Below are 26,279 nucleotides of genomic sequence, written 5' to 3' on the forward strand. Positions count from 1 at the left end.
AAAGAGACATTTATTGCTTTTAAAAGACTAAAGACACTTTATATCACTTTTACAGTGATATCTCCACATACTTATTGCATTTTAATCGTTTTGAACCGCATCTTATCAGATAAATATTATATATCTTTCTAAACACTGTGTGGTGTATTTTTGTGGTGCTATACTGTGTTATTGTATGATTTATTGCACAAATACTTTACACATTGCTTTCTAAGTTAAGCCTGACTGCTCAGTGCCAAGCTACCAGAGGGTGGGCACAGGATTATTTGGATTGTGTGTGACATACCCTGACTAGAGTGAGGGTCCTTACTTGGACAGGGGGTAACCGGACTACCAACCAAAGACCCCATTTCTAACATTCACCTTCTGTAATCTTCTCTCCCTTGATATGGATCAATGTCAATAAAGGGAAAATAAATGCCAGACCCCGAAAAACGAGTGCCAATGGGCCCGACTTGCATCAACCAGCTTAAAAATCCCTCCTAACTAAATTACAAGATGTGCAACATGCAGTCAGTGTATTCCTACAACTTAAACCAAAGATCTCATTACTCCAGCCTTCATGACTTTGCATGAGCTTCCAATATTTTTGCCAGATTGCATTCATAGCATTCACATTCGTGCCCAACACACCATGCACCTCAATTAATAGGACCAACAATTCTTCCACTAACATTTCAGACCCACAGTCCTAGATGAAGCCTCCAATCAATCTCACTCCTGTAACTTAAAGTGCCATGGTCACTTTTCAGAGTCCTGGCCAGCAAACTGGAAAACTCCCCAGCTTTTTCAAATAGGGAAACAAGATAGCCACCTTGCTTTCTGAAGATCTGTTAAAATGAGTTACTTCAAGTTTTTAGGCCGTAACTGATCGTCAGTCATCCCATAATACAACACTTATTCACCATGGCATTACTGTATCACGGTGGAACAAACGAAATAATACACCTTTCGGTAAGAACTCACTATTTAGGAGTCTTTGAATAAAGCTGAATGAAGTACAACCTATCACGTCTCACACACTCTAAAAACATGCATACCAACTGCGATACATTGGCTAGGACTAGTTCAACTACTTGCCAGCACGTTATGCGCCTCAGCTATTTCTTCACACATAGTTCATTCTACAATCGCACACCTCTACAATCAAACATGCATGCAAACTTTCTGGACAGTTAAAGTGCCATAATTGAAAAACATTTGTGGCTGCACACTATACAGATGCAGCAAGCATAAAATAAACTGTGATTTGTAGAATGCAACACCCTTTTATAAAAGCATGACATTTTACAGCCAGTGTCCTAAATATGTGTAGTATGAGAACATGGTCTTAAGGAGCATACAAAAGCACATACTTCTCTTAAAAAACTCAAAGCAAATATGAGTACAAGCAACAATGTAACAATACCAAATAATCAAACAAAACATGTGTACAAATATCCAATATCAAAGTGCATAGTACAATAAACAGCAAAAAGCTATAACTGATAAAGGATATTTTCTCTCATCTTAGGTGCAGAATGACATATTACAGCTCATTCCTCAGTGATGTACTCTACCCACTCACACCTTGTGTTTTGTTTACACCGTTGATTATTAGTTTCATTGAATTAAAAGAACAAGAAGAAACATTGACTCCAATTTAAGACTAAATTGTACAAAGGATTAGCAAGTCTCCTTCTGATAGTAAATTAAGACATCTAACAAGTAGCACCTTCACCTCATTACTGACTAGGGTCAACACGTGGTTGCGCTTCCCTACAATCTGTCAATTCTAACTCCTTTATAAAACAGCCGCCTTTTATGTATGGCTGTTTACCATATGTAATATAATAGCAAACGGCCAGAAGTCTCAACTGAATAATTATCTAAAAGGGTCAAGCCAAGTCCATTATTCTACCAGGCACATGAGCCCTTCAGTTAAAGTGAATCCTATTATTTTTTAAAGTGCCAACCTTCGCTATCTATATCGTTTGATTATAAAGGCTCCATCTTTAGAAAAGGTTTAATTGACATAGGTGGAAATAATGAGCTTTTCCCTGTCAGGTTCAGTCTCATTATCAATGCATTTAAAAAAAGACTTTGTGACCACAGGAACGGAGACTTTTGGTGAAATCCCTGGTGATTTCAAACATGAAAGCAAATCAACATCCTTGAACAGTTTTTGGACACTTGAAAATCATGGCATTTTATAGACGCTCCTCCAGTCAATTACATGTCTGAGATCTTCGAATGATAGTGAGTTTTTCAATCAAATCTGATTCAAATCCAGAACACTAACAGTGCCAAACAAAAGATATCACAACCAGAATATTACACAGCCCTAAAGTAGCCAGCTCATTACATGAAGATATAGGTACACAAAGAAGCTGCTTAATGAAATTGTTTTCTCTAGTGTGTACTGGGTTAATGGTCGCTAGACTTTACAGCTCTACTCCACATTTTTTTGGAATCAATCACCTTTGACATGTACCCATGCATAGATGTACCACCTCCCACCACCCCCTTCATCCTACTTGTATATACAGTGGAACTGTCCCTGGGCATTCTGATCTATCAAAGTGGCTGCCTTGTTAATTTCACCTTACCAGTCCAGACATGCGGAAAACTGCAGGCACAAACAATGAGACTGCAAGTCTACTTCAAGTTTCACTTTTCACCTGCCATCAAAAGTTTAGGTTTCTGGCACAGGCACCACTTAGGCACTCATTTCAATGCCATTCAATTTATGAGGTGGTAATTACGGGCCTGGATAAATCTGTTATTGATACATGTGGTATTAGAGAGGGGTAAAATTACAACCTTATTCCGAGACTCCATCCTCATAAGGATAAAAAATTATCTTAGTAACTGCACCAAGTTTTCCCTCTTTCCGTACTTTTCTCTATACAAATTTTACCAAGTTTTGTCTATTTAAGTGAAATATGCCAGAGGAAATGTGTGGGTCTAGACTAACTACTAAACAATCTGGAATCTCAGGAATGAATCAAACTGTCAGTCTGGACTCAGTTGGTGTTAGAGGTGTGTTTTTAGTTTAGACTTGAAGTCTATGAGTGTGGGAGTCATTGAAGAAATGCTGCTCTGCAGCTCTTGTGTTACACTTCAGGTCATTATGCAACAGATTGAATCTATTATTAGAGACTCTTCTTAAGTGGGAACCAGTGGACTGATGAGTCTGCCTTCTTCTTGCCACTGTCATGGTCCCTTGAATGATGATAGGCAAGGCTTTTCAAACTCACACATTTTGGATCGTGTTTTGATCTTTGTTCTGTAAAGTTCTTATGTTATTTTCATATTCAACTTTTAATCTAAGAAGGGCACAGTTATCACAGCTTTGCCCTAGTATGGGATGCAGTAGAGGCATTGGGTACAATTTGGTGCTAGTGGTGTGAAACACTGACCTAAGCGCTTGTTTCTGGTTCTAAAGAAAGGTCAAGGTCTCTGTTAACCTTACTCCTAAGCATTTTGCTCTGGCTAATTTGGTGACCCTCATTAATGAAGGTGGCGCTTTCACTACAGTAGACTGAGCAGCGTATGGGGTATACTTTGGAGAAGACAATGAGTGCTGTCTGCAGCACTTGCATGGGTCAAACTGACATCACACAGCTTCTCCTAATTTTAGGGATAATTAGAGCATGTTCTATGTTTTTTATAGGTTCATTCAGAATCAGCCACAAAGCAGGTTCTTTCTTTTACTATACAATACAATAGCATTATTGTTTGATTAATAAAAATCATTACAATATATATGAACACAACAATTGCGGCCGCATTGAAATTTAAAACATACCATTTTTAAAATATTGTTCATTGTTCAAATATATAAAAAAATAAAAAACAACATTTATCATCAGAGCTATAACATGATGTGAAGTGCAAACATTTGTTCCTATTATAAAAATGTCATCATAAAATCGAAGCTCAATTCAGAAGATGTTAATGCTAAGGTGCCTAATTCTCAATATATTCAGATTCCTGACAACAGTTACTCTCATAATAATCATAAAAAGCTTAAATTTATATTCCTATCATGATCATCAAAGCGCATAGAGTTCATAGCCTACTCACTACAGCCACTAGGAAGAACGTAAGGAAGGACTAGAGACTCCTGAATGCATTTGAATAATATCAATAAATTCATAATGGTCTATTCACTTACTCAGATTTTATGTACATGTTGTATTAATGCAAAATATTTGTAAAATCACACTGTTAATAAGTGAACTACTTAGATTACCCCCATCTATGTTTTTTAAGATAGATATACCCTTGTTACATGATTCATAAGATCAATGCAGTCAGGAATATACATAAACGTAAAAACAACAGCTCCTCGCCCAGTTGTAGGGTGTCTACTTACTTTGAGGCAAAATAGGATTGTTTGTCAGCATGATCGAATGCTGTTTGCCTTGAACATGTTTTTATGGTACAGTTTGCACCAGGATGCCAGTGCGGGTCATATGCATTGAGGGGTGTAGAAAATCTTCATGATGATATGCAAATAGCCTGCATTTCCCGGTTTGTGAGGGGTTGAGCCATTCTGGGACCATGTCCAGTGAGAGGAGGACACCCAGCCTGGCGTGCCCATGAATGCCTGTGCTGTCGGTGCCTTACATTTGTGTTTATAGTCACCCACAAGTGGGAACGTGACCTGAATTTGCCTTTGTCCTTGCTCCACGATAGTTGTTTGATTTGCTTATTTATTAGCTTCTTAAAGGTGTTATGCAGTAAGGACTTTTGCCACAGCTCTTCTGCCTGAAGTTGCTTGATTGCTAAGGTGATTTTGTCAGACCATGAATTTGAGTCAACCTGCACGTTTAGGCCTGATTCCTCCCTGATTATTGCTTGTAATGTGTTTAGTGACGCTTGTCTTAATATGGAGGCATATTTAAAGATGGCTCCGTTCTGTACTAGGGCTTGGTCTTGTGGCCCCAAATTTTTGTCTGATTTGCACTGGTGAGGAGCTGGGTGGTAGGCGGCAGAGAAGGCGGATAACTTTACTCTCAGCGATGTTCAGGAAATCATTAAACTTGTCAGGATAACTTTCTAAGCCGTATGTCAGGGAAGGCGGGAACTTTGCTCTGAACACAATGAGGAGCGGCCTACAGGTAGGACTTTTGAGATTCGTGGATAGTTTTTGAAGGGCTGCTAGTTGTGCTGCCACTGTGGCTTTCGGGGTGTTTAAATGCAAGTGGTGAGACCACCTTTCCTGTAACCAGACTCCCAAATATTTGTAGCTATTACTTCTATCCACAAGCTAGTTTCAACATAGCTACTGCATTTTCTTTACTATGCGCTTGCCGAAAATGACTACCTTGGTTTTCTCTGGTTTAACCAGCAACATAATGGACTTTCAATATTGATTCAGGCTGTTTAGCAGTTTTTGCAGTCCCATGCCTGATAGGTTCAAGAGGATGATGTTGTCTGCGTAGAGAAATGCAGTTAGAAGTTGGGAACCTAATTTGGGGGTATGGGAGCAGGCAGAGTTCAAATGCGCACACAGGTCTGCAAGATATAGATTAAAAAGCGTTGGGGCTAGGACGCAGCCTTGCTTTACTCCTCTTTTTATCTGAATTTTTGCTGAGACTCTTCCACTGCAGGCAACTTTTACCCAAGACTAGTTGTCAGAATATAAGAGCTATATTCCTTTTAGCAAGTTTTGTGGAATATTGAGATTTGCTAATTTTTTCCATAACCTGTGTTGTTCCACACAGTCGAAACCTTTGGAGAGGTCCACAAAGCAGGAGTACAAGGCCATTTTCTTTTTGTGTACTTTTCCGCCAATACAGCTAGTGTTACCAAGTTGTCGGTGGTACTTGATGAGGGACAGAAACCTGTTTGGTTCTATAGAATTAGGTTCTGTCTAGAAGCCCAATCTTTTATTTCCACTAGCAGGGACTCAGCGAATATTTTTGCATCAGTGTCGAGGAGGGCAATCAAGTGATAGCTGTCAGGGTTCCCATAAGGGCCTTTCTTGTAAATTGGGCAGAGAATCGCCCCTCTCCAGGAGTTAGGGATTTTATTGTCTGTGACACAAGAGGTGAACAGATTAGTAAATTGGTTGGACCAAATTTCCAGATTGTGTTTTAGGACCCCCACGGGGAGGCCATTTGGGCCAAGGGCCCTAATGGTTCTGTAGTGCCTAAGGTGACCTTCGATCTTTTGTACTTTGAAGGATAGGTGATTTGGCTCATCATTTAAGGTAAAGTTGCATTCTACCACTTCCTGACAGTTGTATAGCTTGGAGATGTACTCGATCCACTTTGCTTTCAGCACGGTGTTGCTTAGGGTTCCATCCACCCCATGCTCCATTAACTTAACGATAGGCCAAAGGGGGTGGCTGTTCTTTTGTTTGCATGCCTAAATGACTTTGGTCCATTCTTGCTCTCGGTGAGCGTGCTTTGCTTCCCAGAGTGCCTTCTTGTATGTCTTCCTTAAAGCTTGGAAGGTACTGAATTGTTTGGTGTCTGTGTGTTGTTTCTTTAGGGCTCTTGTCGCTTTGTTGAGCTGTTGCCTTTGTTGCTTTAGTGATTGTGTGAACCATTGGTTTTTATTCTGTGGGGGTTCAAGTCTGTGCAATTGAAAGGGAACTATCTGGTTCCTTAGTGAAATTAGCATTGCTTCCCACCTGATGAATATGTCCGACTGGGTCCCTGGGTTGGATAATAAGCTTGCTTTCCAAACCTCATATTTCCCCATGCACTGGGTAGACCGCCTTAAACAGCGGAGATAGCTGCCTGGATCCTGTGCCCCTATGTTGCGCATTTGTGGCATGTAATGGTTGTTGTTCGAGATTTCCATGACTTGCGGGTGATGATTACTTTCGCATCGTACTTCTATGCTGAAGACTTGAATGTATTTGAAGAATGTCATGGATGTAAATGTGTAATCCAGGGTTCTAACTGATCTCTTTGCTATGTGCATAGGATTCATTGGGCTGTCTGTGGGGAAACAACCATTCAAGGCTCTTAAACCTAACGCCTCCAAGGCTCTCACCAGAGGGTGATCGCATTTGTCCATATCATTGACGCGTGAAACTTGCTGTAAAATGCCCAGGCATTGATCTAAGGCTCCTTCTCTGTTTCTTCTGTACCCATGGTTGACCATATTTAGGTTGAAATCGCCTGTGATTAGCCAGGATGCATTCCCGTACGAGGAAATTAGAGATTGCAGTTCGCTTTCCGTAGTATCTAATAACTGCAATTTGTGGGTTGCTTCTGGGTTGATATAGATGTTTAATATTATGACTGCAGGTAATACCCTGTCCAAAAGCCAGTTTAGCATATGGGTTGGAAGAAGGTCGATTTTCCTTGCCATGATTTACTTGTGGGTATGTAAGTGGGAAATCCTCCTTTGAAGTACAAGGGGTACTTTGCTCTTTGCTTTTATTGCTGAGCTATAGAATTCTTGGAATCCTGCTAACGGATTTTCATCTACCTGAGGAGTTTCTTGTAGGCAAATTATGTCAAAGGTTCTCAAAAAGGATTCAAGGTTTGGATCACAAGTGATTTTGGTTGACCCTGCTACGTTCCAGGATGTTATTTTTGTGGTGCCCAGTGCCTGTTTGTGCCATGGTCCAGAATTTGAGATATTTATCAGTGGTCCTGGATCCCCACACCTATCTTGGGGTGCAGGGGTGCGTCAGGGTCAAGAGAATAATTAGTTCCAGCTGATTTCCTCTTTTTGCTGGTCTGTTACCTGGTCTTGTCTTATTACTTGGTGTTCCTGTGTAATGGAGACTGTGAAATCTCTTGGTCTGAGGGGGAGGGAGGAGGTGGCCCCCTTGGCATGTTGTAGAATTGATCTCTGCGTGATGTCCTTGGGGATTGCTGTGTGCGTTCCAACATAGTTTCCCCTGGTGCCATGCGGGATGAGGAATGTCGGGTACTTTGCCTTGATCCCTTCTTTGAGCTCTATACCCCAAAGTTCAAAAGTCTCTGACTTTGATGGTATCAGCTGCACTTTTTCCATGCTGCTAAGGCTGACTTCCGTGCATTTGTTTTTGCCACTCTTACTTGGTGTTAGAAAGGCTTTGTACTCGAGATCTTTGCTGTTTAATTGTTCGAACCCTGGGATGGCGTTGCCTATTCTCAAGAGGTTACCTCTAGTTAGGATGTCCCAAGGGCCCTAAGATTTGTACATGGGATGAAAGATGAGGGTATGAGTGCCCTTATCCTTTGGGGTTAGCAGAGGATTGGGCATAGTTGCTTGGGGCTTTGCTAAGTGCAGCGCTGATGTAATTACAACATCTGTGATTGTCGTTTGCACTGCCTCGCTGGGTGCTAGTTCTATGCAGTTTGAATTAAATGCACGGGCTGTGGTCTTTGTGATGGGTCCCGAGGGTCTAGGTGTCCAGGGTGAGAGACCCATTGCGGAAGGATCGCTCCATTGTTCCCTTGTCTTTTCACGGACTACCCCCGAACGGGTGGCCTGGATGGGGATTGCATAATTACCCGGTTGGGCATGGTTCTTGTGAAGCTCCATTTGATTAGTTGGTGTGGGGAGTGCCCAACGGAAGGCTTTTGGGCCAAGATTCCCTTCTGGCTCAACCCAGGGCCCGGAGGATGAGATCTGAAAGGGTGGGCTGGAGGGTGCCAACTGCAGGAGGTTGTTAGACCAGGGGTGGTTTAATTGGAGTTCATTGGACCTGTCCCGTTCTGCTATTTTACCGGGAACTAATTGGTTCCTGCTTCCTGCAGAGACAGTTCCTTCCTCTAACAGCCGTCTTTGAGGATCATTGCCACTTAGTAGCCTCAGGGGTGGAGCTTTAGTATCTGTTGATTGGGCGGGTGGCGAGCGTTTTTCCAATTCCTCTTTGATGCTAGATTCTTTTTCCGAGTTCCCTTCAAGTGGGTTATTGCACCGGTTCCTGTGTGTAGGTTGGGTTTTGATTTCCTGACCCATTAATGGTTTATTGGGCATTTTCCTTAGCCATTTCTTGTTTTTCCTGGACAGAACTGAGAGAAAAGGGGCTTCTTCTCAGATGTATGCTTTTTCTGGACTTTCCATTTTTGCTCTCAACGCCTGTTCTGCGCATTCTTTGGGCTGTATTGCGACAGTGTGGACTCTCATTTGAGGTCTGTTTGTTATTACAGGGGTTGGTTGACCTTGTGTCTGTAGCCTGCCATTTCTCTTCTGTTCGTCTTCCTGTTTTAAGTTTCCTACTATTGATGACATAATTGCTGGCAATTCTTGAAGTTTGTCCAAGATTGGTCTGTAGTGGGAATGATGGCCCTGGGTTCATAACTCCTTGTCGGACTCTACTCGTGCATGCGCTCTTTTGATTAGCAAAATTAGTCTGTCCGGCTTGTTGTCAATGGCTATAGTTGTGGTGGCCAGACTTTGCAAGATCTGGATTTGAATATCTAGTTTGTCATAGTAGCGTCTGTTATAGCTGTGAGGGTTTTGTTTAAAGCATCCCATCCTGCCAGGAGAAGAGAGTCTAAATGTCCCTGGTTTTGTGTAGTTTCTGATGTGAACAGCGAGTTTGTGAAGTTGGCCCTCCCCTTCATCTAACTCAGTAATGAAGACCTCCTTGAACTCCTCCTGAGTTAGAGAGGCCTCACCATGGTGGTTGAAGAAATTTGAGCTTAGGGTTGATAATTTTGAGACCAGATTTTCCCAGCTGCCTTTTTTAATTTCCTCAGAGCGATGCCCTTTAAAGGGCAGGTCATCGGTGACTATGGTTCTGCTTAATACCACTATGGAGGGTGATAGAGGGATTGGCTGCTTTAATGGCTGGAGAGTGAGTACAGTTTTGTTGTATTAGGGATCCAAGTGGGCAGACAGCTTGGTAGTGAATACACTTGGGTTGTAATACATGGAGGGAAGTCCGTCCAGGGACTGCCCAAGGTGATTGCACTGTCACTGAAGGATCTCCATCCGGGATGGAATATCAGGATTGAGTCTCTGGGGGGCAGTTTTGTGGCTGGTGTTTTTCTCCAGTGGCTTGAAGTACTCAGGGATCCCCTTGAGTCTGCCCTTCACCCTATGGGTTCCCTTTTGTGTCTTCTCCTGGGGGTCTGGGGAACCCTTTGTTGGGGCATTTGAGGCCATTGTCCCCTTTGGTGACCCTGAGGCGTGTGTTGGGGCTTTGTGACCTGCCTTGTTTTGCCCCCTTTGGTTGACCCCCCCGTTATTGGGACGGCCTTCTCTCTCCTCATTTAGTTTTGAACTCTGTTGTGTGCCATTTAGAGGAGGGACCTGCGGGTCCTCATGCTCTTTCAGTACTTCCTCCTTTGAGGGTTTTGATGTTTGTGGGCGCTCCTCCTTCACCTCTTGTATCGTGGAGTGAGAGTCAGAGTGTGACAGGAGTGTGACGGTAGAGTTGCAGGAGATGGGATACTGGAGCTCCCCTGACTTCCGGTGCGTGGCTGCGAGGAAGCTATGGGTCAAGCGAGTGGGTCCCGACGGCCCCCGCAAGCCTCACCCAGACCTGGCTGAGCCACTTCAATGGGGAACTGAGGTGCGCACTTGGCGACAGCCGCCTGTGACTTCTGGGCTCGCACTTGCTAGGCTAGGTCGGACACCATGCACACACTCGCTATCTGCTGCTGCTGCTACAGCTACCGCTGCTGCTGGTACCTGCTGTGGCTGCATAGCTGTAGCTCAAGCTCAAGCTGTAAGTCTATTCCCAGTGACTGAGGGTGTGTCTGTGATTGTGATTGTAGACCCACCCTGGGGCAGCCAGGGACCTCCTGGGCTCAGACTGGGTGCTGCGGACAGCCGCAGTCACCCACCTGTGGTCACCTGATGTCCTGCACGGCTCTGTTTGGAGCGCTGGTGTGGCGTTGTAGCTTGACTGTAGACAACAACTGACTGTATTTCACCTGCTCCACGAACGGTGCTGCAGTGATGCCGTGTTTACAGGGTGTGGTCTGCTGTGGCCTCCGCCTGTTCCGTGTAGCATTCGGTGCTGCGGTGGTGCAGCCGTCTGCTTCAGTGTTTGGCTATTGAAGCTACCTCTAAGATAGCTTCAAAGTTTGATGACCAGCTTTGAGACTGGTTCCTGGAGGTAGACTAATTGTTGGTGCACCCCCTCTAGTCTTGCTGCTGGCGCCTGCTGTGGTCTTCTGGGCCCTCCTGGGTCCTGGATCCTACTGAGCCTTGCTGAGCCCTCCTGGGTCCTGTTAAGCCCCACAGGGGGGTCTGGCAGGGTTCTGGTGGGTCCTGGTGGGTCCTGTGGACCTGGCTGCGCTGAATGAGTAAGGCGGGGGCTTGATTCCTTTGAGTGGAGCCCCCACAAAAGGCAAACTGCTGGTGGGGAGCCAGTGGCGAGCGGGCCTCACCAGTACCCCCACAAGCCACACCCAGACCTGGCTGGCCCGCTTCTTTGCGGCAGCTGCCTACGGCTGCCGTGCTTGCACTGCACTCTCAGGCGTCTTACTTTCCTGCCTTCTCTTCCTACCGGTCTGCCTGCCAGAGGATTTGTGAAGCAGCTGTGGCCACAGGAGGGCCGGGGAGGTCTGCGGGGTGCGCAATGATTTTCAGCAGGCGGCCAGGAGGCACGGGGGTGCAGAGGATCGCATGCAGACGATCCTGGGCCGTCAACGCTTCCGGATCAAACCGCTGCACTTCCGGTTCAGTGCTGGCGTCACATATAGATGTGAAAACGTCTTTTTTCTTTCTTTGTTTACACACTTTCAACAAAAATATAACTTACTACATACCACAAATTAAAATACACAGATAATTATATTACAATGAAAATTGTGTTGTAGTCATTGTCACTTACTCTATTTGCCTCTCTATCACTCACTCCACACACATTGGCTTTATCTACTTTTATATCTTTGGGCACAGTATTTTTGCCCCTTCCCTTGTTTCTACTCACTTATGAGAAAATTGTCACTTCCGTCTTTCTCACAATCCCTTTTTTCACTTGATTTAGTTTTCATTATCCTCTATTGAGGAGGGCCAAATGCCTTCTTATGTTTTTTTTATTGCTGATTCAGGATTCTTTCTCTGATGTTCCCTGCTCATCTCAAGCTGGATGTCAGTTGTTGCAATGACCCCTTGATCAAATTCACTTGACAGCCGATTATAAAATAACGTGGCTTCTTTTAGACGCAGATTAAATTTCCTTTACTATTACACCGCAATGTGTAATTGTGTGCTGTTCATGCCAAGATTTTAGTGCAAGTGTAAAGGAACAACAAAAGTGACGGCTGCTCTTTGCTATGCTTGTGTTTATTGCACTATTTTTATTTGTGAAATGTGTCCTTGTGTCTCTTTTAGACTTGAGGACACACTTCATACTAAAATATAGTGCCAAATGCTGGTTTTACATTTAACGTACTCATGCATAATATCCACAAACAAATGCTTAATTACACAAATGCCATACCTTCTAATTTGAGTCTCTCTCATTAGTGTGATATTAGGATAAGCTATTCAGAGTATTTTTCCTTCAAATTATCCCTGTTTAATCAGAGGGGACTTCACTTACCACAATTCTTCATGATCCTTAGTTTTCTCTGTTTTAAATCGAGCTGATTCTAAATTTTCAGGATTTTGTTTAGAAGATATCCTCGAGTTTGGGTTTTCTTCAATATCCAGAGATTTAACCATACCTGTGAGATCTTTCTATCATTTGTGATTCTCAACTATCGAGCCAGATCCTTCCAAATGTCAACTTTCATTTCAATATCAGGTTCACACATGAATTCAGTCAGTCCTCCATAAACTTCCTTGATCTTACACTCTATATTGACCACAATAAAATCTGTACTAAACTGTTCAGGAAACCCACAGCATGTAATGCGATTTTACATGCTACGAGCTCACATCCTAAGTCTCAGATAAAAGCAATCCCCTTTGGGGAGAGTACAAGGATCCGCCGGAACTGTAGTGAAGAAGGGGTTTTCCTGAAGGAACTGCACAACATGGAACTACGATTCACAAAGAGGGGCTCCCACCGTCATACCCTAAAAGAGGCCAGTAATAGGATTAAGAAAACCAAACGTTCTGACCTTCTTATAAGTTCTAAAAAAGATAAGACCCATAAAAAACTGTCTCTTATTACTACACATAGTGCACTGAGTACTCAGATTTTCAAAATTATGCGGAAACATTGGTCGTTACTGTTGACTGGCAACATACTTAAGAGCGGCTTGACAACTAGACCAAGCATTATCTACAAGAGAGGACAAACATTGCGCGACCATTTATGTCACAGTTTCATACCCCCTGCTAGCAATGACAGGTGGTTACCCAAACCCCCACCAGGCATGTACAAGTGTGGCCATTGCAACATCTGTGGCTACATCAAGGATAAGATAGTATGCTTCCAATACAATACACATGTTACACATAAGATCAAGCATTTTATGAACTGTAATACGAGTTTTGTTGTGTATTGTATTGTCTGTATTTGTGGTCTCATCTATGTTGGGAGCACTATTCGGCCTCTGAAAGAAAGAATACAGGAATATTTGAGAGCCATCCGCTCATCCAACACAAACTATCCGTTTGCGGTACACTACAACGAGGCACATGGACAAAGAGAAATTCTGGACATCACTGTACATGGAATTGACTCAATAAACAAACATCCGAGAGGGGGCAATAGGACTTTGTCACTGAGACGCCTTGGGAGCAGGTGGATTATTAAACTGAGGGCCGTGGAAAATGGCCTGAATATTCATAAGGACTTGCATATGCTCTTGTAATGTTACATTTGGTCTCCTTATACCTGTTTGGCCTCGGACAATTTTATTTATTTTTTTAGCCTGTATGCGTGCAACTTACAAATATGTATTTATATACATATCAGTATACACACCAATATGTATCTCTTTGTGTACGATTGATCTGTGCCTTTTGAACTGTTTTACAGATGTCCCGGTAATAATGAGTTACAAGCAAGGGTTTTTCCCTATTGACACAAGTAATTATATACTATATAGGTAGATAACTTATAAGTTCTGCATCTTGCTCATGTACCTGTCTATAGTTAATTTCCTTTCTTTTTTGATTTACTATCCAGCCTTTTTCTCTTACTTCTGTTTACACTTATAACGCAACTGTTTCTTTTCTTTAGCTCTGTGTTTTTTGGGTCACAGCTTTATACCACTTGTTCATGCAGCTTCTCCCTTAGTTGGGAATTTTATTTTGTTTTCAAAGTCTACATATCAGTACTATGTGACGTACTCACCAGTAATATAATTATTTTTCTCCCAAAATATCTTTCTCTAATCTGTTGTTAATTTGTTTTAATTTATTTTTTAGTTATTTTGTGTAGCGTAGACGCTATCTTGTTCATTAAGCCTTTTGTTTCATTACCTCCTAAGATGGCCCCCATTATTCCTCGGGGCTTCAGTTATAGAATATTGTGCCTCCTGTGTAGCCCTTTTTCCATGTCCATCGCAATCATAAACGATGCGAATGGCGGGGCGCTGTGTTACTTTGGATCACAGCGCGTGCACGCCGACATCGGTCTTTCTGACTCTCAGGGACTTGGAGAGTACGGGTAAGTCTGTTTTTTTCGGTACAAGTTACTTTTTGTCCCGCACTTGCGTTTACGCACTTAACCAGTATTGACATAATTCTATTATTTTCTATTTTCAGACTGCGTTTTGTTATTTTTGGCTGTTAATATACTTATCTTGGGCTCAGGACCTTCAACATGCCGATATGTTTTTCACTTCCCTCACAATCAATATGAGAGACTTACTCCCAATGTCTGTGCTATACACGTTTGTCGCAGCTATTATCATTTTGGTATTCCAAATTCTAAACAGCTCTTTTAAATTATTTTTACCGGACACCTTTCTGTTTTTAGCTACGCTAAATACACATGGGGATCTCCCTGTTTGGACTGTCCTTTTAGTCTACAACTTTCACTTGAACCGGCGTTAGATTCCTGGTGTTATTTTCAGAGCTGATAATTTCTGACCTAACCCCCGTTTGCGCTTTTTGCTTCACCTCAATTTTTGCTTATTGTTCTGTTCAGGGTAGTAGTGGGTTTCTCTTATGGCATTTTCTTCAATTTTTGTCTTCATAGGTAAATGGGCTTATCAGGGCCCTCCATTGTATACCACACGTAAGAGTCATCGAGTGCCAATTTCTATGGACCTAACGTCATTCAAAACTGACGTTTCCTGCGATCAGGAAACCGCATTAATCATTTCAGTAACTAATCCATTCTTATGGTTTCTCTTTGGATACGTCCCCCTTTGTTTATAATTCTGGTATGTTATTTTACTTACCTTACCCTCCAGGGTTAGCTATTCTCACCTAGTGATTAGATTAAATTAATCCTCACTACAGTTATAATGTTTTACTATGTATATAGTTGCTCTGGCCATTCTTACATAGTCTTATGTGTTCACATCTATGGGCTAAGTTTTTCCTCGCTACTACGTGAGGTTTCTTTGCATGTTTTCTCACTTCACACCGGGCTACCTGGTATTTATCCTTTCCTCGGTTTCCGAGCTCAGGGACTACACTCTGTTTCTTTCTTTCTAAAAACTAAATATTGTCTCTTTCTAAGTATAATGTCTGTTCTTAGCTTAGTTTCTTTCTCACCAATATTTACTACCTCTGATCTTATTCGTGCACCATTCTGTTTGGGCATTTTTGAGTAAAGTCTGGTTTCTCATCCTGCATGAGAGTATCTCAACCTTAAAATTATCTTTCTCATTCAATGTTGTTACCTGTTTTCTCTCTGTGCGCTACCCTTTATTTTCTGTTGTATTTACATACAAAAAATATTATTTTTCATTGTTACAGCCTTCAAAAAGTCCTGTTGGGCGAAACACGTGTTGGCTGCACTCTACATATAAATGTTTATATGTGTGAACATAAGGAATTAAAGTGTTTTGTGATGTGAAAACTATTTTCTGGAACGTTGGACTTTTATTCACTGTGGACTGCTACTTGGAGTGCCCTGGTATCTCTTTTTTGAACTTCATTTTCCAGCACGGCTCAAAGGAAGTCGCCTTCTCTTTTTTTGATCTAGTACAACTAATACCCTGGGTGGTTGGGTATTTCCACCAGGTTGGCACCCATTCAAGGACTCACTGCATCCATTACTGGACATTGTTCCTTTGTGTTCAGATGTGCGAACACTAAGCATCAACCACCTAATTTTTCGTATTACCTCAACTTTAATTTGTAATGGCGTCATTTGTTATGTAAAATATGTATCCACTGCACTTCTTAGTAAATTCTGAAATGCTAATTAAAAGTTGTATAATGTATACACTACTTACAGTGTTGACCGCTGATACGTCATTGCTGCCACAATGCGGGACTCAATTCCTATGTCCAAGGGAGAGGAGGTGGTATTGGCATCTTGCAGTTGTCTCCTCTGTAGAGCCCGCTTTCTAACGCAGGCCAAGAATTCCTTCAGACTGGCGTTGAATCTCTCTTTTTCTTCACTAGAATTAGATCATAAAATACATTGTTAGGTGAAATATCTAAATATCTTAGACATTTCTGATGTCAGTGCATAACACTGAAAAAATACTTATGTTAATTACACTGAAGGATAAGGGTTTGCAATGCTCGTACAAAACATGCACCACTGAGATCGACAGGATATTTTGAGGAGCCAGCAGGACCATTTTAAAGATTCATGAGGCCCTGGGTACAGGTATACATGGAATCCACTATTTGGATCACTGACATTTCATAGGCATTATAAATTATACAGACATAAAAATCATACCAGGATGTCAGTGCACACAAATAGAATAAAGTTTAAAGGAGCATTTATTTAGGATTGCACTTAATCTAGTAATTTCAGCAAGACTTCGGGTATTTTTATTTAATTTTTTCCAGAAATATTTTACATACTATACATTTTATAAACAGCATATTTTATTATTTTTAGGCAGTGGTAACTTACAGACCAGTGTTGTGTCACCCTCAGTGTATATTGTCTTGCCCAGTCGAAATACGATAAACCAAATGGGAAATAAGGAATTACTAATTAAGTGATTGGAAGTATTTTGTATATGCATATTGAAAGCTGTGGAAATTGGTTTAAATACAGAGTTGGACCACCAGAAGCTATGAAAGTTTGTTCTTTTGAGAAAAAATGCAATAAGAACTATTGAAACTAAAAACAATCTCAGAATTACAAGTATACCTTCTTGAGTAAATTCATAGTAACTTCGATCCCAAGTAACCACAGTTTAAAATGTTTGGGATGGCTGGTTATAATAGCTCACAAGAATGATTTGTGTTTAGACTTATATCGCTTTTAGGCTGCAAGATTCGTCACTAGGGCATTTGTTACTCAACATTTTTATGATAATCTTAATTGAATTATTTTTTTTAACTCTTGGAACCTTGTTTTAAAATTTGACATGTTATAAGAAAATGAATGAAAGTTAGAAAGTTAGTTGAACGTTACCAACTTTGTATGCTGCTTTAAAGGAGATTGCAGAGTATAACACACCTAGCCACATGGTTGATCTCAGTTTTACTATTGATTTATAGCACAGCTATAATTTGGGATGATTGAGTCGAACATAGGATACCTAAACTACGCAGTTGATTCCATCTTGTACTTGGGGACATAAATATGGCAGACATTTTTGGTACAAATCATCTGAAGTAGGTCACTAAGGGCCAAATGTACATCATTTTTTAATTGTAGCAAACACCTGATTCAGCCTTTGTCAACTTTAAGATACTTTCTCTTATATACTGAACTCATTTTAGGAGTTAGAAAAGATTTTTAGACTCGTAAAATGGGATTCTGAATGGAAACCGACTTGGAATATAGAAGAGGCATGTTGTAGGCATTGCTTTCAAATACCAAATCAGTATCTGATGAATCAATATTTTGCAATTGAAATCAAGTCGTAAAACATTGATATTTTATCAGCATTTTAGAGGTTGAAGCAACTCATTTGCAAATGGAATGGGGTCCCCATTCTCCTTTGTGAATGCTGCTTTTTAAACAAACAAACAAATACTAAAGTTTACTTTTTAAATGCAATCCTGTTTCCTTTACGGAAAATGGGCTGCATTACAAAACGTTTGTCTTACTAAAAGCAGTCAAACACAAGGGGTCTGCTGATGCCAGCAGGCCACCATCCCTGTGATGGCCTCCAGTTGTGGTGAGTCACAATTTGCTACATATCTCATTAATATGCAAGAGGTAGTTGGGATTTTGACTATGTTGCTGATTTTTAAGAACCAACCTATTAGTACATAGATCAGTTCTTAAAAACCTTCACTGATTGCAAAAATACTGGTTGCGGTTTGCGACCAGTATTTTGAGACCAGATAGTAGTACATCTGGCACTAAGCTTTTAAATCAAGAGTAGGTAAGCTGACCACATGCTAGAAATACACTTAATAGTGGAAACTACATTAAAATTGTTATAGGTATATAGCATATATCTATTCATGTCAAACACACTGAAACATTATTTATGTGTCAGAATTACCAGGTCACATTTGGGGACTATGGCATAGTACTACCTATGACTGACTAGATCTGAACAGAAGTAATTTTGCATGTTTACTTACACCTGTAATAACTGTATGTTGACTTCAAGAGACAGCCGGAAAGATCTCAAACATAACCTTAATTGTAAAATGGCATCATGTTAGAAATATTTGGTGATATTTGAGGATTATTACTGAGTAGGAAGTGAACTGTACGTCAATCTGGATAGAGGACGCTATAAAAATATTTTAGCACTAAGATCTACCTTACAGTGACTTTAGGTAATCTTTTGTCTATCCTGGATATAAAGGGATTTCAACATAGAGAAATGTGTTTCCTTCAACAATGCATGATAGCAGATAGACTGTTTCAACTTTTAATTTATACATAACATTACCAGTGGCAGCTGCCACTGAACGGGGCTGACAGGGTGGGGATGGAGGAAAAAATGTAAACATTTAAAGAAAAAAAAAGTTAACTTAAAAAACACTTACCTGTTGAGGTCGAAGACATGTTTGTCTCCTCTATCCTCCTCCTCGTCCGGAAGAGCACACAGGTTCCCCTCCGCCAATCACGGAGCTGCTGTCACATGACAGCAGTGTCATGATTGGTGTGAGCATCCTGCTTCGGCACTCACAGAGGGAGTGGCTTTTGAAATACAGCCAGTGAAAAATACAAAGTGCGCATGTCTGTTTGGCTGGCCCAAAATGGCTGGCCAAACAGACATGCGAACTTAAGGTGCTCGGATCACTCCTTCCTCCAGCCTGTCCTGCTCTAACCTGCTGCCTCAGCTAAAAATAAAATGATAACAATCCGTTATTATAATTTTATGTTTCTTCTGCTAAAAGCAGCTGAACGACACTCCTCCGTTTAGGCGGAGGAGTCACCCCTGACGTTTACACCATTAATTATACTTTAGTCCAAACTGGAGACAGGTAAGGAATCGAAATTATGTACAAGGGACAAATATTGCTGTGGGGTGACAGTGTTGGCACAGAATAATTTGGTGGTACTACAAATAAGCCTGTAAGTGTACTGAGCTATTTTCATTACCACTGAAACTATTTATCCTACTGATGTAGTTTTCATTGCTGAATGTAAGTGACCGGGTTGAGATACTATACTTTTAGTGTATATCTATATATTGTAACTACTCATTTTATGTCCCTAAGGACAGAGTTTTCATTTTTTCAGTAAGATTTATGAACTTTGGGAGAACTGATTGTGGCCCTGAAGAAACAATTAATTGGTAAAACACATTCCCAACAATTATGTCTGGGGATATGATTCCAAGTCCAAATTATTATTAATAAATCAGTTGTTGGCAATTCATCCACTCAGTTCGTCTGCCAACTTGTGCATTCTTTGGCATGTAGTAGTTGAAGCCATACAACAGCACCACAATTGCAGCCTTACTGAACAGATACTAGTAGGTAAGAAAGAAAAACTCTGGGTCTGTGAGTCAAGTCATGCAGCAAGCAGTAAAGGCAGCCTGTGTGCAGTGGGTGTTTGTGGTCCTTATTTGTGGAGAACTTTTATGGGTCTGTGTCCACCACTATATGTGACCTCGAGGATGTCTCTATGCCAGTGGTGTAGCAACAGTGCCTTGACCCCTAATGCAAGAACAGAAAATGTCTGCCCGTACCCTAGGCCAATAATAAAAGGCAGTCATAACTGAGATTCAGTGGGCCTACCACAACCCACCCTTCCCTCCCCTTCTCACTTGCTCCTCTTAAATCCTCTCTTCTTTTTTTTACACATTTTCTCTTTCCAATTCTCCTGTATCCTATTTCTTCTATCCGCATCTGACACTTTTCTCCTCCAACCACCCCTTAGCCTTTCTGCTCTTTATATTTCCTCTTTTCTTTTCTCTCACACCCATGTCGTGTCCACGGTTCTCTGTTTCTTCCATCTCTTTCCTTCTGTTCTTTCCATGACATCCTTATTGTGATCCCTTTCTCTTCGTTTTTCCAAATCATTTATCTCCACATTATCCTCTTATCCCTTTCTCTTACATTTTCCTTTCTTTTCTGTCACCCGTTCCTTTTCTTTTATTCCTGTGCTCTCTCTTCCTTTTCTCTCCTTCCTCTATCTACTTTTTCCATATCCTTCTGCCGGACCTCAACCTTCCCCAAGAATAAACAATGCCAGGATCCAGACAGGCTCTGCAGTTAAATCATTAAGAGCAGGCAGCCTGTAATCTAAGTGCTGCCGGTGTAGGGAAGGCTTTTTTTGCAGTTTTGTTAATGCTTTAAATGGGCCGGTACTGTCCGGTACTGAGTACCGGCACTTTTTTATTTTGAGAGGTAGAGTACCGGCACATCTCAAGAAAAGCGTAATACTTTTAATTGGAGAGTACCGGCACTTCTCGGAAACAAGCAGGTACTCTAGCACAGAGTACCTGCACTTTAAATTTTCCATTTGAAGCACTGGTTAAGCGCGACCTCGACCCGAAGGTATTGGAGCACTTTACATGAGCACCAGTTACATTACACAAGGACACATTCACTCCCCTGTCCCACCGCACCGGCAGAACTACTGATAGCATGCCTGCATAGCAGCTGCACCACCACCCACCACAAACGCCCTTGAACACTACTGAATTCTCCAAATAAATTTGTAAACAATCAACACTCTGGAGATGTATAACTTGTTTCGTTAATAAAGGCACAAAAAATAAATGAATTATTTTAAGCGATGTGCCTTTTTACAAGAAGGGTCCTCTAATTCACAAAAAAGTGGGTTGTTTATCACTAGGCCCTGGCTTCTTACAAGGTGGGGGGTAGCTCGGTCATGGAAGTGGCCTGGGTTACTTGTGGAGGTGGGCAACGGCCTCCTAAGAAATATTTTGGAAATGGGGACCTATTTTTTTTGCAAACTTGAGCACTGCGAGATGACACATTAAGGCTCATTTTATATGACCACAAGAACTGGCTTGCACAACTTATTTAGCCAAACTAGAAAAGTAGGAAGAGGAAGGGGGTTGGTAAGTGATGTGAGCTTGGTGCAGGTATGTGTAAAAATCATAACAGACACATGAAGAACACATTAAGAATTTACTTTATAAAATGTACAAAATTCCACCATGCACAGCATTTATTGTGTTTAGATAACAACATTCTTTTCCATGGGTGGGTGTCCCTTGTGTTACACACGCTTTGCGTTGTTATCCAAATCTTTTATCTTATGTAAGTCCGGCGTGGAGAGGTTCATGACATCACTACGCTTGAACGCCAGAGCAGCAGGTGGCTCCGAGTCCGCCGCTCTCCACCCACTCCTCCTCCTCCCATCCCCCATAAAATTACTCCGGAACAGGCTCCAAATTCCACGGTGGACATTGGATCGTGGAGAAGAAGCAAGGGAGCTCGGGGTACTGTGGAACCTACACAGTGGCGGCTGCTCTGTTGTGTTGCTGTGTCGCATGCTATAAGCCCACGCTGAATGCCGCATGCAGCATCCCACTGGGCTCATCGAGCAGTTGAACAACTGAGTGGCAGAACAAGCAGCACCCGGAGAGCATGGCAGGGGGCGCCGGCTAGATTAACCTGCAAGGCCGAGGGGGAGCAAGGGAAGGTAAAGGAGTAAGGCACACGCAAGGCTGTAGTCAGGTTCCCCAGAGTGACAGCCTGAAAGCCTGCTGAAGCAGCCCAGCTAGGACTGGATGTGGCTTGTAGGGCTCAGTCCGGCGAGCTCTCGCTTGACACTCCATCTGCCTGGCACCACCCCTGTATCCAAGGATCCTACACCAACAGCACGTCACACACGGAATATATAGAGTATTATAGAGCTAAATAAGTGAGCTGTGAAAAGTGAATTGGATTGGAAAGAGGAAAGGGGAGTTTTTGCTCCTTCCACACATCACCCTCCCTCCCGGCTGCCGAACACTTCAGTTTGGAGAGTGGCTACTGCCCAGGCATCAAAAGAGGTGAGATAAGCACTGATAGTTAGTCTACTGGGTATTAAACGTTCAAGACTTTACACACAATTAGTGGTGCCTGGTGGTGGACCCTCAGGCAGTGGTAGCAATCTGACCAGTTAGCTCAGTAGCTAGTTGACCTGTCCATCCATCTACAACTTGCCGCAATAGTTGCTGGAATGGCTGCCTGGCTGTGCCCACCAAGTTGCTTAAAAACGTGTTAATTCTGCCAGTGAACACATGGATATGCATGGTGCGTAGACACAGTTCACATGTTCAGATAACGTTGGTAACATTGTTAACAACACTAGCGAACAAAGAAATCTCATTAATTCCTAAAATGTAATTGCCCCAGTAGAAACGGACCACAGCCATTACTCAACTGGTAATCATATGCAACCATAAGTTAAATACTAACAGAACCCAACACGAGATCTGGGAAACTAAGGGGTGACCCAGGGCAGTATAAGAGGAAAAAATCCAAAAGACCCAGGACACAATTGTAGTAGCTTTCATAGTCGAAGATGTGAAAAGTGGGTCAGAGGTAAAAAAAAAAAAAAAATTTTAAAACTCACTAAAAAGGAAAGAAAAAATGGCAGTAGAAAAACTTTTAGAACAAAAGATTACGATTCTCTTGAGACCAAAAATCATTGAAGCAGACGATATGGCAAATAATCATGTTCAATCCACAAGAGACCTAGGTAGGCCCATCGACCAACAGATGAATAATTTTACAACCGAGGGTCCCCAAGGTTCAAACATTCATACAAGCCCAGGTGAAGAAAGAAAACTTTCTAACAATCTCCTCCCACAGTAACAACCAACCAGGGCAATCCCAAAGGAAATGTCAGTCCAAACGACGACTTCAAATAACCAGAATCACAATATCAACCTCTGATAGAATTTTTGGACAATCCACAAGACACTCAAAGAGGAGAATTAAATTTAACACAACATCAAATGTCTTTTACATCGGTGGAAAAAATCACCATACTGACTCCACCATAGCTAGCCTGAGCCTGTTTATCATTCAAGGGCACAGCCCATTGCCCATCACAAATAAATTTGTATGAAGCCAAAAACCCTTTACGTCCAATTAAACTACTGTACTGGACGTAAATGTTAAAACCTTGACATTAAGCAATGAGTCTCATGAACTCTCATCAAATAGCGCCTCACCACTGTCAAATCACTTTGAAAGGAGACCACCGAGCATAAGCTCCGCAAAGATCACGGCAGAAGAACACAACATCGTCCGAGACACCCAGAACACTCTTCAAATCACAGTGATCTAGCAGGTTCTACGTGGATACTACTCGTAAACACAACTGAGGTAATATCACTGGCAAGGAAGTTCTGGGCAATTGAAAATGATCCACCAGATCAATCCCCAGCTCCTGCAGCTTCAGTGAGTCCAATTTCACCACTCCTGATTCTCTCATCAAACATCCAATCAACCAAAAACATTGTTAGTATGGTGCCTGTTGATCTAAGGCCTGGAGACAGCAAAGTTGACAATTTTGAACTGCCTATAGCTCAGCAAGAATCTGCCACGTTAGTAACTGCCTAGGGGTAGATCAGCATCAAAGGACCCATCCAAACCAAAAGAGAATGTAAATGTGTAAAAAAACAAAAAGGACACCAACAATATGGCAGTTGCCAATTATTCCTTCAGAAACAAAATGGAGATAACTTACCTACAGATCCCAATCAAGAACAAACAGAAACACCACCCCTGGTTAAAGTACAAAGCCAAGAAAATTCATCGGAGACCCAAGGTAAACAAACGATAGCCCACGTTGAAACATGCAGAACATAAAGATACAATAACTCTCAGATGACCAGGGCGAACAAGAACCGGCCGAAGCATTGCACTGTGTGAAACCAGGGACCACCAGCACTGACTCAGTTTTGCCCACAGGAACCCAGAAGGTGTACCGTTCAAACAGAACAGAGTGCCATCAGCCCAATATGACTGAAGTCAAATCCCTGGTAAAACAGTCTGCCACCCATACAACACTTGAAGCAGAGGGCGTAACCTCCCACCAGGATATGACACAGGTCAGGGTAAAAGCACAGGAGGCATCGAATGAGGAAACAATTCAGAAAACTCCATCTCCTAAACTGCTGCTCATCTTGAATTACACATCAAGAGGAGCATTCAATACTTCAAATAGAGTTGCATGTTTGACACTAATAAAGGAAATCAGACCACTTGCCCACCTCAACTCATCTAATCTAAAAGCAATAGAATTTCACCACATCCCTATTTAAGAGAGCAGGAAGCAACCCTTGCCTCTTGGGCCACAAGTGGCACCGCAAACCAAGTGCTTCACCACAAGGAACTCTTCCAAAATTGGGTATTTCGTTGAGGAGGGTAAGCCATCCAGATATTGAGGCCCATTGGTACTCACAAACCTATTTCCTGCCAACCCAAGCACAAGATTGTCTAGATTAACAAGCTACCCAAAAAGACATGTCAGACTTAGGGGAGCCTTAGGAGTAAAGTTTCCATCTACCAACCTGACTAACCTAACAACAGTAAATAAGGAGAGAAAGGATCCTCAAGGCCCTTCACAAATACCCTTATGGATGAGAAAACTCATGAATGGTCCTGGCTGCCGCAAGCCTTAGACGCAAGTTGGTCCTGATGAACACCAAATCTCAGTTGAGCCAGATCTCATTAAAATCTGTTCTTGGAACACACATAGACTTGGCAAAATCGACCTGGATATAGATCCAATGGATTATCTTCAAAACTTTAATATCATATTACTACAGGAAACATGGAGCCTGAAACCAACACCAGTAATAGGGTCAACCGAAAACTACATCCCCGCATGTGAAGTCATCCTGTTAGGGGCACCCAAGGGGGTTGGCGGCTTTCCACCTTCTTTTCAAATAAACACAAATGATCACAGGAAAACAGTGATCTAGGGCCTAGTGGCTACAGGCTACCAAAGTAGAAACCAAAGCCCTGCATGAATATCAGAAAGTCCTCTTCCTTCTAAATTTATACATCTATCCATGCAAAGCAAAAAGGGCAGAGAAGGCGGCAACCTTGGTAGCACTGATAAAGAGTATGCAAAAGGTACATCAAAATTCACATTTTATAGTCACTGGGGATTTCAACATTAGACTTCTTCAAAAATCCATTCATTCTGAATTCACTTGCCTTACAGCAAAGAAAGATACCAAACTGCAATGAACTATCTTTCAGCGTACGTCAAAGGCTAGAAAGCCAAGGCCTAAATATTTTGAACAGCAACTTCAAAGAGGACAAGCCGGTGTCAACAACTGTTTCCAGTGGTTGCATACGTTCAATCATTGACTACGTTTTAATAAACAACAATTCATTTTCTCAGGTTAAGTCTTTCTAAATTAACCCCTGTCCAGAAAGAGATCATTTTCTGCAAGTGCTCAAAATATAATTTGCATCTGCTCATCAGATGGCAACGACAAGCTTCAGCTCACTTCCTAATTGCTACAACCTAAACAGACTTAAATGGCGAGGCTTGGACATGGAGCAAATTATGCATCTGGTTCATATCCTTGCAGATAACACCCTGAGCGAATACAAAGAAGCAGGATATCATACTTGGAAGGAACTAATAACCCACCTACATACTTAATTTCCAACCCGCACAATTACTAATTACAGCTACCAAAACAAATCGGCCTCCCTTCACCAGAACTCCTCTGCCAGACTCATCCTGGACCTCCCACACTGAGAACACATCTCTCAACACCTGAGGACTCTCCACTGGCTCCCAGTCGAGAAACGAATCAACTTCAAGCTACTCACCCATATGTACAAGGCCATACACAAAGCAGGACCAGCCTACCTGAACCACCGTGTCTCCTTCCACACCGCACCAGATCCCTCCGTTCTGCCCAGATGGCCCTGGCCACCATCCCTCGCATCCGTAAAACCACCGCCGGAGGACGATCATT

At 42.0% G+C, this 26,279-nt stretch overlaps 1 protein-coding gene across 2 annotated transcripts in view; it reads right to left on the reverse strand.

Annotated features, from left to right (window-relative positions):
• Nucleotides 1-26,279, reverse strand: part of LOC138267955 (uncharacterized) — a 1,270,490-nt gene that overhangs the window by 711,605 nt on the left and 532,606 nt on the right. For both annotated transcript variants that reach the window (XM_069217240.1, XM_069217239.1), the window contains exon 5: nucleotides 16,215-16,382. In XM_069217240.1, coding sequence (XP_069073341.1) covers nucleotides 16,215-16,382 — 168 coding nt within the window. The remainder of the gene's footprint in view (nucleotides 1-16,214; nucleotides 16,383-26,279) is intronic.

The sequence above is a fragment of the Pleurodeles waltl genome, chromosome 12 (assembly GCF_031143425.1).
Source record: "Pleurodeles waltl isolate 20211129_DDA chromosome 12, aPleWal1.hap1.20221129, whole genome shotgun sequence".
NCBI lineage: Eukaryota > Metazoa > Chordata > Amphibia > Caudata > Salamandridae > Pleurodeles > Pleurodeles waltl.